The 18,738-nt window shown below is 37.2% G+C and overlaps 1 protein-coding gene across 1 annotated transcript in view; it reads right to left on the reverse strand.

Annotated features, from left to right (window-relative positions):
* The window catches only part of CUL4B (cullin 4B), a 37,608-nt gene that overhangs the window by 11,629 nt on the left and 7,241 nt on the right, over positions 1-18,738 (reverse strand). Inside the window, exons 3-13 of the mRNA XM_080795097.1 lie at positions 12,421-12,524; positions 11,668-11,737; positions 10,798-10,871; positions 9,784-9,946; positions 9,552-9,641; positions 9,169-9,251; positions 7,815-7,882; positions 6,581-6,699; positions 5,785-5,977; positions 622-726; positions 21-131 (exon numbers count right to left, since the gene is read on the reverse strand). Of these exons, the coding sequence (XP_080651223.1) occupies positions 21-131; positions 622-726; positions 5,785-5,977; positions 6,581-6,699; positions 7,815-7,882; positions 9,169-9,251; positions 9,552-9,641; positions 9,784-9,946; positions 10,798-10,871; positions 11,668-11,737; positions 12,421-12,524 (1,180 nt within the window). The remainder of the gene's footprint in view (positions 1-20; positions 132-621; positions 727-5,784; positions 5,978-6,580; positions 6,700-7,814; positions 7,883-9,168; positions 9,252-9,551; positions 9,642-9,783; positions 9,947-10,797; positions 10,872-11,667; positions 11,738-12,420; positions 12,525-18,738) is intronic.

The raw sequence follows: 18,738 nt of genomic DNA on the forward strand, positions 1-18,738 counted from the left end.
AGAAAGAATGACAATCATACCATGTTTAAGTTTGGACAGCATCGATTTTTCAGCATCTACAGATGCACTCTTCCCAACTAGCAGGCGCTTGGCTAAATCTTTCTTATAGAAGGCCTCGAAAACATCCTTACCTTTGTTAAATAATAAAATACAACTCATAAGAGCCCAATAAAAGGTTCTGACAAAAATTGCTCCAAAGTGCTTAATAAATCACACCATTACTTCAAGTTATTTAAATTTATACATTTAGCCCAAGTTCATTATGCAACAGACATTAGAGGTAGATACTATGCTGGTTATTTCAAATTAATTAATGCTGTAAAGAATTAAGACTGCATTAACTTTTCTTTAAAAAAAAAACAACTCTAGTCAGATGGTGGCTTTAGCATCAATAGAAATTAAAACAAGTAGCAAAAATCAACGCTCTTAATAAATGGAATAAGTCAAAGCACAAGGCAATTAAGTAATATTCCTCAAGTACCCTAATGAATTAAATGCAACAAAAATAATACAATTTTCAATATCTAACTCCCAAATAAATCTTCCCTCCCGATTGACTATACTTGATGGTTTCTCTGCTGAGTGTTCTGTTTCAAAAGAAAAATTTTAAAAAACACTTACCATAGATAAATCTAAATATGATCATAATTTTATCCAACATTTTTTCAAGTTCTTCATCTGTAGCTTCTTTGTTGCCTGCACGAAGCTTTGAATCTACATACTTAGCTAAAATGGGGGAAAAGTTCATTGTTTAGTGATCATATTTAGGGATTATGAGTATCCATAAGGTACCAGACACTATATATACCTGAATAGGAGTGTGATACGCTGAGTTTTTCAATGTTCCAGAGGTATACATGCATTTTTTAAAGTCTCTAAAGTCAAGGATAGCAAGTGACTTATTCACTGCCACAGAGCTAATAAATACCAGAGCCTGAACTCAAACCCAAGTCTCCTGGCTCCCATAATGTACTTTCCACTTCCACTATCCTGATGCATATTAAAATGGGGTAGCGGTATCTTGGGAGGGGGGATAGTGTATACAGAACCATGCTGGAGTCATCAAAGCCACTGAAGATGGTAAGGAGGTCCAAGATGGCAGCATAGGAAGAGCCTGAACTCACCTCCTCCCATGAACACACTCCCAGCTACAGCTACATGGGACATTTCCTTTTGAAAAACATCTGAAAACTAGATGAACTGTTCTCCACAACAAAGGATAAGAGGATTACATAAGGCAGGTAGGAGAGGCAGAGACCACACAGGTACAGCAACACACAACAGGGAAAGATTTCACCAGACAGGTGCTTCTCTTGGAGGAATAAGGGGTTGGTGCCTTACTTCAGGCACCCTGGCCCCAGTGATGTGCACCACAGAGAGGAGCCCCTGAAACATCTGACTTAATAAACCAACAGAACTGATTTCCAGGGATCCCAAAGTGCTAAAGGAAATGGAGAGTCCACTCTTAGAGGACCCTCTTATTGCCTGGCTCACCCCAAGACCCAGTGAAAAAACAGCAGTTTGAAAAGGACCTACATGGGGTGCCTGGGTGGCTCAGTGGGTTAAAGCCTCTGCCTTCGGCTCAGGTCATGATCTCAGGGTCCTGGGATCGAGCCCCACGTCGGGCTCTCTGCTCAGCAGGGAGCCTGCTTCCCTTCCTCTCTCTCTCTGCCTGCCTCTCTGCCTACTTGTGATCTCTGTCAAAATAAATAAAATCTTTTAAAAAAAAAAAAAAAAAAAAAAAAGAAAAGGACCTACACTATGTGTGAAAGATACATTTGCTGACCTGAGGGCGTATCAGCTGGAGGGGCAGGATACAGCTAATATGCTCCCTAGAGATCAAGGTGCTGGCAGACACCACCACTGCACTTTCCACATAGCCTGCTAGCTGAATTCAACAATACACTGAAAGGATCATACACCATGACCAAGTGGGATTTATTTAGGGGATGAAAGGATGGTTCAATATCCACAGATCAGTCGACATGATACACCACATTAACCAAATTAAAGATAAAGATCATATGATCATCAACAGATACTAGAAAAAGCATTTGATAAAATTCAACATTCATTTAGGATAAAAAATCTCAACAAAGTGGGTATAGCACGAACATACTTCAACAAAATAAAGGCCATATATGACATACCCACAGCTAATATCATACTCAACAGAAAAGCTGAAAGCTTTACCTCTAAGATCAGGAATAAGACAAGGATACCCACTATCTCCACTCTTATTCAACATCGTATTGAAGTCTCATCACAGCAATTAGGAAAGGAAAAGAAATAAAAGGCATACAAAGTGGAAAGGAAGAAGTAAAACTGCCACTATTTGTACATGACATGATACTAAAAGAAAACCCTAAAGACCAAGGAGCTATTAGAATAAATGAATTAAGTAAAGTTGCAGAAAACAAAATATACAAAAGTCTGTTGTGTTTCTATACACTAATAATGAACTATCAGAAAAAGAACTCAAGAAAACAATCCCATTTACAACTGCATCAAAAAGAATAAAATACCAGGGCAGTGGATCAAGCATCTGACTCTTGGTTTCAGCTTAGCTCGGGATCTCAGGGTCGGCTCTGTGCTCAGCGTGGAGTCCGCATTAAGACTCTCTCTTCCTCTCTCTCTGCCCCTTTCCATTGCTCTCTCTCTCAAATAAATAAATCTTAAAAAAATAAATAATAAAATACCTAAAAGTAAATTTTTTGAAAAGATTTCATCTGTTTATTTGAGAGACAGACAGAGCACAAGCAGGGGGAGGGGTAGAGGGAGGGGGAGAGACAGAGAGAGAGAGAGAGAAGGAGACTCCTTGCTGAGCAGGGAGCCTAACACAGGGCTTGATCCTAGGACCCATGAGATCGTGACCTGAGCCAAAGGCAGCCACTTAACTGACTGAGCCACCCAGGTGCCCAGCCTAAAAATAAATTTAACCAAGGAGGTGAAAGACCTGTACATGGAAAACTACAAGACACTGATGAAAGAAACTGAAGACAGAAAAAGAAATGGAAAAATATATCATTCTCATGGATCAGAAGACTTACTACTGTTAGTATGTCCATACTACCTAAAGTAATCTACAGATTCAATGCAATCCCTATTAAAATTCCAATGGTATTTTCCACAAAACTATAACAAGTAATTGAAAAGTAGGTATGGAACCACAAAAGATCCCGAATAACTAATCTCGAGAAACAATAAAGCCAGAGGTATCATGCTCCGATTTCAAACTATACTACAAAACTGTAGTAATCAGTGCTCACTTTGGCAGCATATATAACAAAAACTGGAAGGATACAGAGATTAGAGTGGCCCCTTGCAAGGATGACATGCAAATTCATGAAGCGTTTCATATATTTTTTTAATTTTTAATTTTTAAAAAGATTTTATTTATTTATTTGACAGAGACAGACACAGCGAGAGAGGGAACACAAGCAGAGGGAGTGGGAGAAGGAGAAGCAGGTTTCCCTCCGAGCAGGGAACCCGATGTTAGGCTCGATCCCAGGGCTCTGGGATCATGACCTGAGCCGAAGACAGATGCTTAATGACTGAGTCACCCAGGCGCCCCACGTTCCATATTAAAAAAAAAAAAACAAATAAATTTAAAAAACCCTATAGTACTAATCAAAACAGTATGGTATTAACATATAAAGAGACATACATATCAATAAATAGAATAGAGAGCCCAGATATAGACCCATGCTTATATGGTCAATTAATTTATACCAAAGGAGGCAAGAATATACGAGGGAAAAAAGTCAAGTCTCTTCAATAAATGGTATTGGGAAAACTGAACAGCCACACACAAAAGAATTAAACTGGATCATGATCTTACACCATACAAAAAAAATGAACTCAAAATGGATTAGAGACTTGAATGTCTTTTTAATGGATGGATGAAGACCTGAAACCATAAAACTCCTAGAAGAGAAAACAGGCTGCAGACTCCTGGATATAGGTCTTAGCAGTGTTTTTTGTTTCTTTTTTTCTCAACCTGACTCCAAATGCAAAAATAAACAGAGGACTTCAAACTAAAAAGCTTCTGCACAGAGAAGGAAACCATCAACAAAATGAAAAGGAAACCTTTTTGGGAAAAGATGGAATGAAGATATCTGCAAATCATATATCCAGTAGGGTATAAAGAACCCATACAACTCACTTAACCAAAAAATCCATTAAAAAATTGGCAGAGGATCTGAATGTCTTTTTCCAAAGACATACAGATGGCCAACAAGCACATGAAAAGATGCTCAATATCACTAATCAACAAGGAAATGCAAATCAAAATCATACTGGGATATCAACTCACATCTCTCAGAATAGCTAGTATCGAAAAGACAAAAAATGGTGCTGGTGAAGATGTGGAGAAAAGGGAATCCTCGTGCACTGTTGGTGGGAATGCAAACTGGTGCAGCCACTGTGGAAAACATTATGCAGGTTCCTCAGAAAATTAATAGAGCCACCATATGACCGAGCAATTCCACTACAAAGATAATGCGAACACTAATTCAAAAACATGCACACCTCTATGTTCACTACAGCATTACTTACAATATCCAAGGTAGGAAAACAACCTAAGTGTTCATCAGTGAATGAATGGATAAAGAAAGGTGTGTGTGGGTGTATGTGTACCAAAACACTACTCAGCCATAAAAAGAATGAAATCTTGCCTTCTGCAATAACATGGATCTTAAGGGTTTTATGCTATGTGAAATGAAGAAAGAGAAGTAAGACAAATACTGTGTGATTTCACTTACATGTGGAATCTAAAAAACAGAACAAAAACAAAATTCAGACCCAAATACAGAGAAGATTGGTGGTTGCCAGAGCGAAGGGGGGCTGGGGTGCCAAAATGGATGAAGGTGATAAACTACAAATTCAGCTATAAAATAAGTCAGTCATGGGGATGTAATGTACAGCATAGGGAATACAGCCCACAAACACTGTATTAACTCTGTAAGGGGACAGATGGTAATTAGGCTTATTGCAGTGACCATTTCACAATGCATTCAAACACTGAATCACTATGTTGTACATCTAGAAACTCACATAATATTGTATGTCAATTACATCTCAAAAGAAAAAAAGCCACTGAAAGACCTCACCCATCCTCTGGGGTGTCCATTTCACACTGATGTTAAGCAATCTTAAACACTACTTATTAAAACAAACCAGATGCATCACAGAGTAAAAGGCAAAATTTGCTAAAAAATTAAAGGGTAAGTAGTAGACCAATGAAATTTCATCCTTCTGGCAGAAGACACTAGACCTTCATTACAGGGTACCCCTCTTTCTGAAATTAAAGGGTAGTTTGGTAGGGAAATCTGAGAAACACTGCTGTATACCATAGCCTTATACTACATGGGCCCAGATTATTAAGCTTATTTTTGTCCTGGACATTTGTCCTTGCAGGCTAGCAACTGTAATTTCTTGCTACCCTCTCTTGTAGCACAAAGTGTGGGGTTCTAAAAGTAGCACCCTGCCCCACCTCTAAATTGCTACAGGCTTAGAAAACAGGTATCCAGCTTAGTATAAATAAGAGCAAATGGGGTTCAATGTACTATCTTATAAAGAACACTATGTTTGACACATGAACTTGAGATGTTCTTTACGTTGAAGGACTTATTTCTTATATCCAGGTTCTCAGAAACTACCTCTTAAGCAACCCCAAATAAATGTGTTAATAAACTACACAACCTTGTCAAAATTTCAAACTGACTGCAATTTTATGAGTAAAAGAACATTAAATAGCCGGGAAAAAAAAGACTGGAAAAATACCTATAAGTTCAGCAGGCTTGTTTGGTCTTTTGTTAATGAATGTCTCAAATGCTTCCTTCATGGCATTGATAAATTTTTCATTTTTCAGAAAGCAAATATCAATTATATGGTCAACCTTATCTTTAAAATCCAGCAATTCTTGAACCATGGTTTTATCTTTTTCAGGATTAATTACAATAGTGCTGCCAAATGCCTAAAAAACAAAAATGACCACTTTTAAAAATTGGATTATCTCTGATGAAAACAATTCCCAAATCGTATTTTAAGTAGGTATACATATTTTTAAATTCAAAATATTAGAATAAAACTGTTCTGGAAGTCTGGAAAAGAAAAATAAAGTCATTAAACATCCAGACTGATAACCATTTGTTTATAATCACAAAGGAAGCAATGACCCCTACTGGGTGTATAGCATCACAATGGGACATTATTATGAGCCTCCAGGCTTTTGTCCCTACTTTTAAAGAAGTCAGGTTTTAATTTTTTTTTTAAATGGCAATCTGGCTTCAGTGTAAGACTGAAGAAGGGAAAGAAATTTTGGACCCAAAAAAAGTCCTCTTTTGTCCCCCCACATTCACTGTTCTAAATATTAGAGCTAGAAATCCCATCAGACATCACTAAGATTACTTTTCTTGCGGATCTGTTACACAGCTATCATTCTCACGTTGACTGTCCTCAAAACTCCCATTACTTAAAAAAAAACAACTGGGTCTAACAAGTAAGAAATGTTTGCTGATACGTACTGAGTGTATAGATTATAAGGCATAAGAGAAAAAAAACAGCAGGTTGTTATTACCTTAATGTATTCAATCCACTGCTGCAGGAGAACCTGAACCCCACCTCGAACTCTACTGAAGAGTTGATACAGAAGAGATAAATCTTGAATTCGGTTTTCATCAAGGAGGTTATTTAAACCTGAATTTTCCAACATTTTGGCATTAAAAATAGTGAACAAAAATGCCAGGCATTTTAATGAAAATTAAGTTATTATTGTGATACTGGTCTAAAATATTACTAGTCTATGAATTTTAATATAAAGATTTGTTCTCTATTAAATCCAAACAGATAAATCACCTTTCCAAATGAAAACTAAATATAGGGAGCCTTAGTTTATATAAATACAAAAACAATTCTATTATGATTTGTGCCGAGCATGGTAGCTCAGATGTATAAACCAATTTGTAAAAGCTGATTTACTCAAATACACATTATAAATAACTCACTCATATGTGCAGTGGCCATACTACATCTGGCACTAATTAGTATATACATCACTGTATTTCAGAGTACTGGATATGGTCTGTACCATGCTTTAATAAGCCAAGTCTGAACAAGATTCAATGTATCTGATTTTCAGAATGAACTAGTAGTATTCTGCATTAAGGTTCTAAAATATACCATTTTATATAAAAGAAAAGATGGCTGGATAGAAAGTAAGGTTTCTGCCTATCTCTGGCATTGTCAAAGTAAAATTCAGGGTTTACCCTTATCGGGATTAGAAGTGCTTGGTTTTGTAGGGAGAGGGTGGTTGGGTTATGGACATTGGGGAGGGTATGTGCTATGGTGAGTGCTGTGAAGTGTTTAAACCTGGCGATTCACAGACCCGTACCCCTGGGGCTAATAATATGTTATATGTTAATAAAAAATAAAAAATTAAAAAATTTAAAAAATATAGCAAAGAAAAAAAAAGAAGTCCTTGGTTTTATCCGAATACACTTTAGTGTAAGAAGAAATTCTTTTCTCTACCGTGGTCTTACAAATTAAGTCAAGAATTCCCACATTCCCACTTTTGGGGTTTTTTTACTGGTGTTAGTGGACCCCTCTCATTTTCAGTTCCGTATCTTTAAGTTAAGCCAAGAACCATCTTCTCAAAGTTTACCATTGATACATGGGGAAAAAGGGTTATGTCCGTTCTCAGAAAAGCAGCCACAAGTATCAAACTTCTTAAAAGGGTAATCCTTAAGAATTTTTTTTTAACTTATTTGCTGCTACCATTTTAAAAGTGATCTCTTTACCAATTGGTCAATTACCTTTCTGAAGAATTGCGGTTAAGTGTTCACCTAGAAGTTGTTTTTCTACAGTAGCAATTAATGACTTCCTACAAGGAAAAAAAGTTTAGAATTACTGACATTTGACTTTGCTGAAAATTTAAAGTCTTTCCGGGGGTGGGGGGGAACAAACAGCTTGCTGCCACTGCACCTTTTTTTAAGGAAAGAGCACAAAGGGATGCCTGGGTGGCTCAGACGGTTAGGTGCCTGACTCTGGATCTGGGCTCAGGTCATTTATCTCGGGCTTGTGGAATCGAGCTCCCACGCGGCACTCCACACTCAGAGGGGAGTATGCTTGGGATTTGCTCTCTCCCTCTCCCCCAGTTCTCTCTCTAAAATGGATAAGTAAATCCTTAAAAAAAATAAAATAGAGAGATGGGGGGAGGAGAGGGAGAGAAAGAATCCCAAGCAGGCTCCATGCTCAGTGCCTGAGCCTGACTCAGGGTTCCATTTCATAACTCTGACATCATGCATGACCTGAGCCAAAAGCAAGAGCTGGGATGCTTAACCAACTGAGGCACCCAAGCACCCCTCAAATAGTTTGTGTTATGTTAATTTCAATATCCCTATCCTATGTTTAAATGTATTGGTGCTCAGAGTTACTCTACTTATATCATAAGAAGGGGGGCGCCTGGGAGGCTCAGTGGGTTAAGCCTCTGCCTTCGGCTCAGGTCATGGTCTCAGGGTCCTGGGATTGAGCCCTGCATTGGGATCTCTGCTCAGCAGAGAGCTGCTTCCCCCTCTCTCTCTGCCTGCCTCTCTGCCTACTTGTGATCTCTCTCTCTCTCTGTCAAATAAATAAATAAAATCTTTTAAAAAAATAAGTATTTCCACGGTCTTGCTGTGGCTGGCTTTTTCCAAGTTTCTCTGCTTTTATTAGGAAAGTAGTTATCTATGCTGCTTACAGGAACTCCTTGGTTGGTAATATTTAGGAAAGCAAAGAAACAGTTTCTCCTCCAAACATCTACTGAATTTTAAATAGCCTTAAGATTTCAAAGATCACATCAGGTTCTAATACAATTTTTTTTTCATTTTTTACAGAAGTAGGCTCTACCCCCAGCATGGGGCTTGAACTCATGACTCTGAGATCAAGAGTCACATGCTCTACCAACTGAACCAGCCAGGCGCTCCTCTAATACTACTATTTTTAAATTTAAATATTTTATATTTAAATTTTCAAACACACACACATACGCACATTAGATTTACTTGATTAAATCTAATTAACTGGGGAAAATAAAATTCGCATCGAGAAAATAATTGTTAAAAACTGAAGTACCTTAAGTGATTCAATGACACTGGTTAAAGTCTATTAGGCTAAGCATATAATACTTACTGGGTGGTCTGATCTAAGTAAGTAATAAGTCTGTCTGCTTCTTCTTCTAGACGTTTGTTAACATGATGAAGATATTCAGGAACCTACAAAGATAGTTTTTTTATATTATTGTTTTCCTCCCCATAAATCATTCAGAAAATGTCAAGTCCAAAAGATCCTGGGAGCAGCCCTGCCCAATGTGACAGGGTTGAATCATATATAAAATTATATATAGTTTATGATCCAGAATTATAGCCTTTAAGAAGAGAGAAAAGAAAGGAGCACCTAAGTAAGAAAAAAAGCATCACAATGTTGTGAAGATATATGCCAAGGGCAGCTTATGTTCTAGAATGTAAGGTCTATCGTGAGACACAGTGGATTTATTAATCATGATTTTTAAATACCTCTCTTTCCTGCATTAATTTTTGGCCTTCAGCTGCATAGAGCCGGTTAGTTTCTTCCAAAAATCGTTGTTCAAAAGAATCCTGATAAATCTGGGAGGAGGGATCAAAATAAAGGAGTTCATTTATTCAATAAATATTTATTAAATTGCCTCTATATGAACAGCACTATGAATCTGTTTTTTAAACACCAAACTAGGAATAGCAATCAGCTCTGTAATTGAAGTTAACTTACTTGCAAATCAGAGAGCATGCTTAAAAGGCTTCGGAGTAAACTTCTATCAATTGCTTCACCATTCCTTTCCCTCTCAATCAAGAGAAGAATGCCATCAATTGTCTTATTCTGGACTTTCTGATCACTTATAATATGAGCCCTAAATAACTCCAGTCCCATGTCCCTAAAATAAAAAATATATAGGATCAAAATTAATTGACAACAATACCACTTCTAGAGAGGCCTGCTTAACTTCTCACCGCATGTTAATTAGGGCTCGAGATCTGAAGCAGCAATTGTAAAAAGATAAAATCCACATTAAATTTTACACATTATTAGAGTTAAAGCATACAGGAAACTCATTTAGTCTTTAATGAGAACTGAAGCTAAATTCCTGTCTTTCTCCATAACTAAGTTTTGCATTATTTCCTTTGGTGGATTTCTTCCTTGGTCAAATCATGAGACAAAATTAGTTCAAAGACAAAATGGCTTTCACTGTACTGGTAATGAAGGCTTAATTGGTCATTTGTCATCTGGCTTCAGTACTCAAAAATCAGTAAACTCTCTGATAATTGCTGTAGGTAGATGCTAGGCACAAGGTGGGGGAAAGAGCTCATTATACTATTCTATTTTTGTGTTTACATGGAATTTTCCATGGCAATGTTAACAGATAATGAGCAAATTCCTGGTAAGCAACAAAATTCATAGCAATGTTAACAGATAATGAGCAAACTCTTGATAAGCAACAAAATAATGCACACTCCTAGACAGTCCAGAGCAAACTTTAATCCCCTTAGCTAACCAAAAAACTTCTTCATTAAGTTATTATATGCTCAGGGAATGTTAGCTATCACCAGTATTGGACTAGGCAAACATAACTGAGAAGGTAAAACTGCTATAAATACAAGTCTAGAAGCCAAATTTGAGTTTTTGGGAGAATATTCATAGTACCACTTACTCTCTTTCCATTAGTGTAATTAAGATTTGACTATGATTTGTAACAAATTTTTTTGCATTTTTTTCTGGCATCCTTACCAAATGGAGGGTAGCATTGAATTCTGCAGAACGTAAGTTCTATCCAGAAACAGAAAAATGCTCCTGATCATGATCTGCCAACAAAAAAGAAATCGATTTTTATATTTTGTTAAGCTGAAACATTTGCTCTTGATTAAATAATAAAATTGCAGGGTTTACTTTTATATATACTAGACTGCTAATACAGATAAAGAAATCTACCTGAGAATATGCCCAAATCATTTTTATTAAACTATTCTATTGTCTTAATCCTTGCTGTAGTTTCTAGAAGAGGGACACTTAAAATGGTCCTAAGACTTCTCTGCAACTTGAGATGTAACTGAAAATAAAAGCAGGGAATTAAGGGGACACACATATAATTCTTCCTCAGTAACAGAGCTCTTTCAGGGTGAAGCTGCCCTAAATTGTACATGTGTGGTTTTGGGTAGGGGGATTTTAAGATTTTTTTCTTAGTTTGCAGAATATAAGGTATAAAATAAATACCAGATTAGGGAGAAAGGAAAAGGTGGTGATGTGAAGGAACTAGGCAGGACCCACCAGGTACCTTCACAGGCAATGGAGTAGGTGGGTGGGACATCCATCACGACTAACGGACAAATATGTAACTTTTTAAAAAATGAGATACTTCTTGGTTAAGTGTGACAAAAATGATCCTAAGGTGCAAGTCATTTTAAAATGGTGGTTTCCCTATAACCTACAGTTTTAAACTAGAAAACTTAAACCAAATTAGTGTTCAATTCAGAAAAAGAGGGGATATTGAGGCACTCCCCACCACCACACTGCAAAGCTTTTAAAACTAACATCCATGTATTTGAAGAAATTTATTTAACTACAATATTTAGCTGAAACATAATACTTTTTCCAGCTTACCATTTGTCTGCAATGATTTTGCCAGCATCTATCAATTTTCTTTAGAAAAAGAACACTATCCAATGAATCCCTGAGATATGTCAAGGATATTTTAAGTGCTTAGTACAAATAATATAAGAAATGTAAGAGCATATTTGTCTTAAATAGGGAGCATCACACACTAAATAAAAATAGGCACCCCTGAGTGGCTCAGTCAGTTAGGTGCCTGCCGTTAGCCCAGATCATGATCCCAGGGTTCTAGGATCAAGTCACTTATGGGGCTCCTTGCTCAGTGAGGAGCCTGCTTCTCCCTCTGCCTGCTGCTCCCCCTGCTTGTGCTCACTCTCTCCCTCTTGCAAACAGATAAAATCTTAAAAAAAAATCTAAATAGCACTTATATAACAAAATGCTATTTCTTAAACTGTAAAAAAGTTTCAGGTTCCACTAAATACCTTTTAGAGTAAGTCTTACACATAAGAGAGCATTATGTTGGTTACAATTTCCCTTAGAAGATTATTTTTCCTTCAATGGAAATTTGTCAGGACAAAAAGGGTAAAGACATAAGGACATCTTATTTGCACTAACATCACAATGCAGACTTGGAACTTAAAGTTGAAAAGTCAACAACTCTTATCTTATTTCTCCAAAACCGTAAGGAACAGTAACAAATCTACAAAACACAGGCAATTCCATTTCAAGTTGGGTTAAATAGTGAGGTGATAAGGAAGGAGGAAACAGATAAAAATATAGTATTTTTGGTTTTTAAAAGGATATTCTCTGAACTGATGAATTTGTGCTTTGATGTGATCTTCACAAATCTGTCTCAGCTGTTTGTACAAGTTTGCAGAAATCTTGTAGGAACAGAGATTTTCTACAGCCTGCAAGGTTAAACACATATATGTTTAAGGAGAAAATGGGGTTATTGATAATTTACATCAAATTCTTATTATTTTAATATTTTACATCATTTTATTAAAAAGGGTTTTTAACCATTTAGAACACAAAGTAAAGTAACAAAATATGAATGTGAGTGAACTTTTTCATAACCGATGTACCAAAAAAAACCAACTAATACATTTATTATGGCTGTTCAGGTTAAGGATGGATGGAATCAAGCCAAGTCCTACCCTGTGGAGACATCCAATTTATAACATGACTACACATCAATGCTGTCTTGTTCTTAAAAATGTTAATTGTTTTCATAAGCAGAATTCCATTCTGAGTTTAAAAAACAGTTTCACCAATTGTTTATCAGATGGATTGGGCGGTCTGACCACCACTGAGTTAAAACTTACACTTTCTTTGGTTTTCTTCAAACAACGGATTCTTGCTAGCAGTATTAGGAGTATGATGTAAACACCAAGTATTTTTCTCTAATATTTCAGGTTAAGAATGTTTAAATATAAAGGTTAGAGAATTTGTACAATTAAGTAAACATTAATTATACCAGAAATGACTATTTTTACTTCATTCTAATAGTTTAACTTGTCTTCCTTTATACCCAGATCCCAAAAGGACAAACTTCAGATTTCTTTTAGTTTCTCGTTATGTGTATCAAAGACTTTCAATTTTAAGACAACACGCATGGTAAAACTCTTTGGATGAACTCTGATACAATCTATAATTCCAACTAGTAATGACTTAAGTTTAACACCAGGATTCCTTCCTCACCACAACAAAAGGTAGAAAATCGATTAAAATTGACTCTAAGGGAGGATCCAAGTTCCGTGGGTTAGTGGGAATTTTATAAATACTTACCTATGTGGAAGTCACATTCCCAGCATGCAGGGCCAGTAAACAAATTAGCAAATGAAAAGAAAGCTTAAAGAAAACCACTTATATCATTGCAGGAAAGTCACTGCACCTCACCAGGAACAGCAGGCCAACTAGATCCAGTAGCTAAGGAGGAATAAGACCACTGATTCTCCTCTGACCACTTTCCATGGGGTTAGGTTAGGCCACAAATACCTAAAGGGTGTATTTATGCTTATTTCTGAGCCTTTCTGTTCACACTGGTTCTCTATGGACTCTCCCCCTTCCTTCTTTTTTTTTTTTTAAAGATTTTATTTATTTATTTGGTGCAGAGAGAGAGAGAGAGAGAGAGAGAGAGAAACAGACAGACAGACAGAGATCACAAGTAGTCAGAGAGACAGGGGGAAGCAGGCTCCCCGCTGAGCAGAGAGCCAGATGTGGGGCTCGATCCCAGGACCCCGAGATCATGACCCGAGCCGAAGGCAGAGGCCTAACCCACTGAGCCACTCAGGCGCCCCCCCTTCCTTCTTTAGTATTCTTCTCATTGTATCCAATGTTCCTTTTGAAGGACTCATTTTCTCAGCATTTCTCATTTCCCTGCTTAGATTCCGTCTTTGTACTTATCTCATCCACATTTCCCACTTCAGTACTTCTCCAAGTCCCTCTTCTCCCATTCCCTTCTGCTGTGTTTCTCTTTATCTTCTCACACAAGATACCATAGTCCCTTACTACTCAGCTAGGTTCCACCTCTTCCAATAAGCTCTGTTTAACTGCCTCACCTGGCACTATCACCAATCATAACACATTGACTTGTCACCAAGTCAATACTGTATCTTTTTTTTTTAAGATTTTATTTATTTATTTGTCAGAGAGAGAGAGAGAAAGAGGGAGTGCACAAGCAGGCAGAGTGGCAGGCAGAGGCGGAGAAGCAGGCTCCCTGCTGAGCAAGGAGCCCGATTCAGGACTCGATCCCAGGACCCTGGGATCATGACCTGAGCTGAAGGCAGCGGCTTAACCAACTGAGCCACCCAGGCGTCCCAATACTGTATCTTTTTTTAAATACTATATCTATTTGTGTATATCTCATCCCCCAATTCCCCTTAATGAGAAAAAGACCCTATGTGCTTGTTCATGTACCCACATATTCTTTTAATGCTTTTGGAGGCTTAAACCAGGCAACATGGTTAAATTTCCAAAAAACTAATGTACTTACAACTAACAATGTGTCCTGCACATAGAAGAGGCTTATAGTGTAAGGAGAAAACTGATCAGAAAACACAGAATTACAAAACATTGTGTTAGGTGCTATGATGAGGGTAAGCATCAAGGCAAAGGCCCTAACCCAGTCTCTTTAGGACTGGAGCAAGTCAGGAAAGGTTTCCTGAGCAGAGGTAAAAAGGTGGAATCCCAAAGACCAGAGGAAAATGAAGAGCTAGTGGGAATAATGACAAATAAAGAATTAAGCTGGGCTTTATATACATACAATTTCCTCTATGTTTAGTTAAGAGAGTTACTTAAGATGTTAGAGGCAAGAAAAGCAGGAATGGGAGCACGTAAGGTGAGTCTTGAAGGTCAAATTGGAAAAGAACACTCTGCTTCTCTAGTTAGCATTGACTGCTTCTTAACATATATAGACCAGATCTAGTAATTTCCCTTCCTTAACAACCCTTCATTAAGCTCCTCAAGTATTATTATGGAGAAATTCCATAATAGGTATTAAAAAATACAAAGGTCTGGCTCAGTCAGTGGAGCATGCGATCTTGATCCTGGGGTTGTGGGTTCAAGCCATGTGCTGGGTGTTGCCATTACTCAAAAATGAATTCTTAAAAAAATCTTTTAAAAAGTATAAAGGACTGAACCATGTGCTGCATGGTCTAATATCATTTATGTAAAAAAGACAAAACAATAAAAACACACAGTTATTTACACCACTGAAAAAGATACTCCCCAAACTAATGTTTGTGGATAGAGGAACTAGCTGGGGGGAGGCGGGTAGAGAGCAGGGTGGAAGTGAAACTTTTCACTACATGCTCTGTAATACTTTTTGGGTTTTGAACCAGATGAATACATTAAATACTCAAAAAACTTAAATATTCACCTCACCCAGTAAACCTTTTCTATCTTCCCCACCACCACAGTTTTCAGCATGGCATTCAAGGCTCAATCTTACCATTTTAGTAGTCTCATGTCTGTTTATAATCTTCCATACACACCATGATCTAAACACTCTGCTTTCCTTTTTAAAGCAAGATTTGTTTGAAGCAGTCATGTGTGCCTAAAACAGGGGCTTCCAAAAATTTTTGACAAGCCACAGCAAGAAGTACATTTTATGTCACGATCCATTGTACGTAAAAAAAATTTATGTAACTGAAACAAAATCTTCATGAGACTACACTTATCATTACTATGTTCGATGTTCTCCGATTATTTTCTATTTTGCCTTTTAAAAAAATGCTGGTCATTAGGGTGCCTGGGTGGCTCAGTTGGTTTAGCATTTGCCTTTGGCTTGGGTCATGATTCCAGGGTCCTGAGATAGAGCCCTACATCCCGCTCCCTGCTCAGTGGGGAGCCTAATTCTCCCTCCCTCTCTGCAGCTCCCCCTGCTTGTGCGCTCTGTCAAATAAATAAAATCTTTTTAAAAATAACAAAAAAAATGCTGGTCACAAACTACTAATTTCATGAACCTACTAGAATATAAGCACCTCGGGGTCATGGCATATTCCCATGGCATCTGCCCAGCTTTGCACACAGGAAGCAGTAACTGACTCAACAAGGACTGTTTACTAAGTACTCTGTACCCTGTTAGGTGCTGGGACAGAAACTAGAATAGGAAGGTGTTAAATCACTACTTAAAGTTTGGGATAAGCTCTAGTTTATTCCAGTTCTTTAAAATGCACTATTAGTAAGTATCAATTATTTTGTATCTCACTTCACATGCAACTATTTGTATCAAACAGACTACATAGTTTCATAAGTCTCTTAAATAAAACTTTTTTTTTACTCAAACTTCCAATCATTACTGGTAAAATAGTTGCCTTGAACCCTTCTTGAAAGTAATCAGATATAAAATAGAAACATTCTAGCAAGTTTCTAACCTTTATTCCTCTAAATCCCAGCCCCTATCCACCAAAATCCATAAATGTCACATCAAAAAACATGTCTGAAAAAAGAAAAACATGTTTGTCTGATACAAACAAAACCATACACTCCAAAGAAATGTAAACATGTAGCAAATGAAATGTAAAACTATAGTTCCTGAAATTTGATGCTTTGGGGAATACAGGATTTAAGAAACAACAAAGGCACAAAAGATTGCATCTGGGACAGGGGAACGGAAATGAGGGTGAGCAGTACAGCTAGAATAAAAAACGAAGAGGATTAAAATAATTAAAAAACACAAAGACTGGGGCGCCTAGGTGGCTCAGTGAGTTGAGGCCTCTGCCTTCGGCTCAGGTCATGGTCTCAGGGTCCTGGGATCGAGCCCCGCATCGGGCTCTCTGCTCAGCGGGAAGCCTGCTTCCTCCCTCTCTCTCTGCCTGCCTCTCTGCCTACTTGTGATCTCTGTCAAATAAATAAATAAAATCTTAAAAAAAATGTTTAGAAAATGTTATAAAAAAAACCACAAAGACTACAAACATAATTAAACATGGTAAGGCAGGAAATCTAGAAACTTTTCTAACTTAACAATAATAGACACCCAGAAAGATATTAAATTCTCATCAGGGTCCTGAACTCTGGTCACTGGCCTAATGGGTTGGGTCTTATTTTTCAAACTATATGTTTAAAGAAAGGAAAGCACACCATAAAGTTTTCAAGAAATGATACAGCAATAAACTCTAAATTATCTTTTTACATTTAGTAAAAATGGCTGAAATAAGGTACTTGAAATATATCAGAAACTAAGAACTTGCAGCAGGGAAGCCAGACATGAAATCTAATTTTTCTTTTCTTTTTTTTTTTTTAAGATTTTATTTATTTGATAGAAGATACAGCGAGAGGGAACACAAGCAGGAGTGGGAGAGGGAGAAGCAGGCCTCCTGCTGAGCAGGGAGGCCGATGCGAGTCTCTATTCCAGGACCCAGGGATCACGGACCAGAGCGGAAGGCAGATACTTAACAACTGAGCCACCCAGGCGCCCCTCTAATTTTTCTTTTTACATCTAGTAACGGGGTTTAAGTTAGCTGAAAATTACCAAGGACTAAGAATTTGTAGTTGCACGCTTTAAATTGCAGGAATAATATTAAGCACTAACTCAATATAGAGAAGCACTACAAAATGTGATAGACTAATCTTAAAAAAACATCAAGATTGACAACAATTAAGCAACCTTAATAGAACACAATTAGCTACTCATCAATACAGAATACAAAAGAAGCGCCTAGGTGGCTCAGTTGGTTGAGCGTCTGCCTTTGGCTCTGGTCGTGGTCCCGGGGTCCCGGGATCGATCCCCATGTGGAGCCCCGCATTGGGCTCTCTGCTCAGCAGGGAGTCCACTTCTCCCTCTGCCTCTCCCCACTGGCTTGTGCTATCACTTATCTTTCTCTCAAATAAACATAAAACCTTTAAAAAGTATATAGAATACAAGAGCTACTCATCGCTTCTAAGAATCTAACTGGTCTTCTGTAACTTCTGACTATTTAAACCACGAGATTTAAAAAAATAAATAAATAAATAAACCACCAGATTTTACAATGGGTAATAACCTACACTGAGATGGACACACTCCTTGCTTCCAGTCTTACGGTCATCTACTTGATAAATGAGGTATTAGTAGAAAAGTTCATTATTTAAGATTTATTTCACAAAAAGCTAACCAAACAAGAGCTCCCATTAATGATAAATAAAATTATTTCCATTAGAATTGAAATATGGACTAGGCTTGCCTTCAAAGAAAACAGCTAGACATTTAAACTAAGAATAAATGTTATACTTTCATATATAAACAACCAGTCGGCTCCAAAAAAAGGTAGCTGATTTAAAAACACTACACAGCTATATAAAGACTGAAAACAAGAGGAAAATAATCCCAATAAATAGCCAAAATTCCAACTATTATAAGATACCACATGTAAAAAACAAGACATATTCTTAAGAAGTAAAGGATACTGTTCCTAGAGAGTTCCTCTCTTTTTCTATTATTTTTTTCAATTTGGCTAATGGTGTCTACTGACACATATTTGGAATGTAATCTATTTATCGGCCAGCTGTTCTGGCCCAGTGTGGATTTAGAATTTTAAAACATGTGTGGCTTTAGAGCTGTAAAATAAAGTACAATCTTAAAATAAAGGTATCTTTTAAAAAGGGTCATTTATTATTATCATCATCATCGATGACACCAAT

The sequence above is a fragment of the Martes martes genome (genome assembly GCF_963455335.1).
Source record: "Martes martes genome assembly, chromosome: X".
In the NCBI taxonomy this organism is placed as follows: domain Eukaryota; kingdom Metazoa; phylum Chordata; class Mammalia; order Carnivora; family Mustelidae; genus Martes; species Martes martes.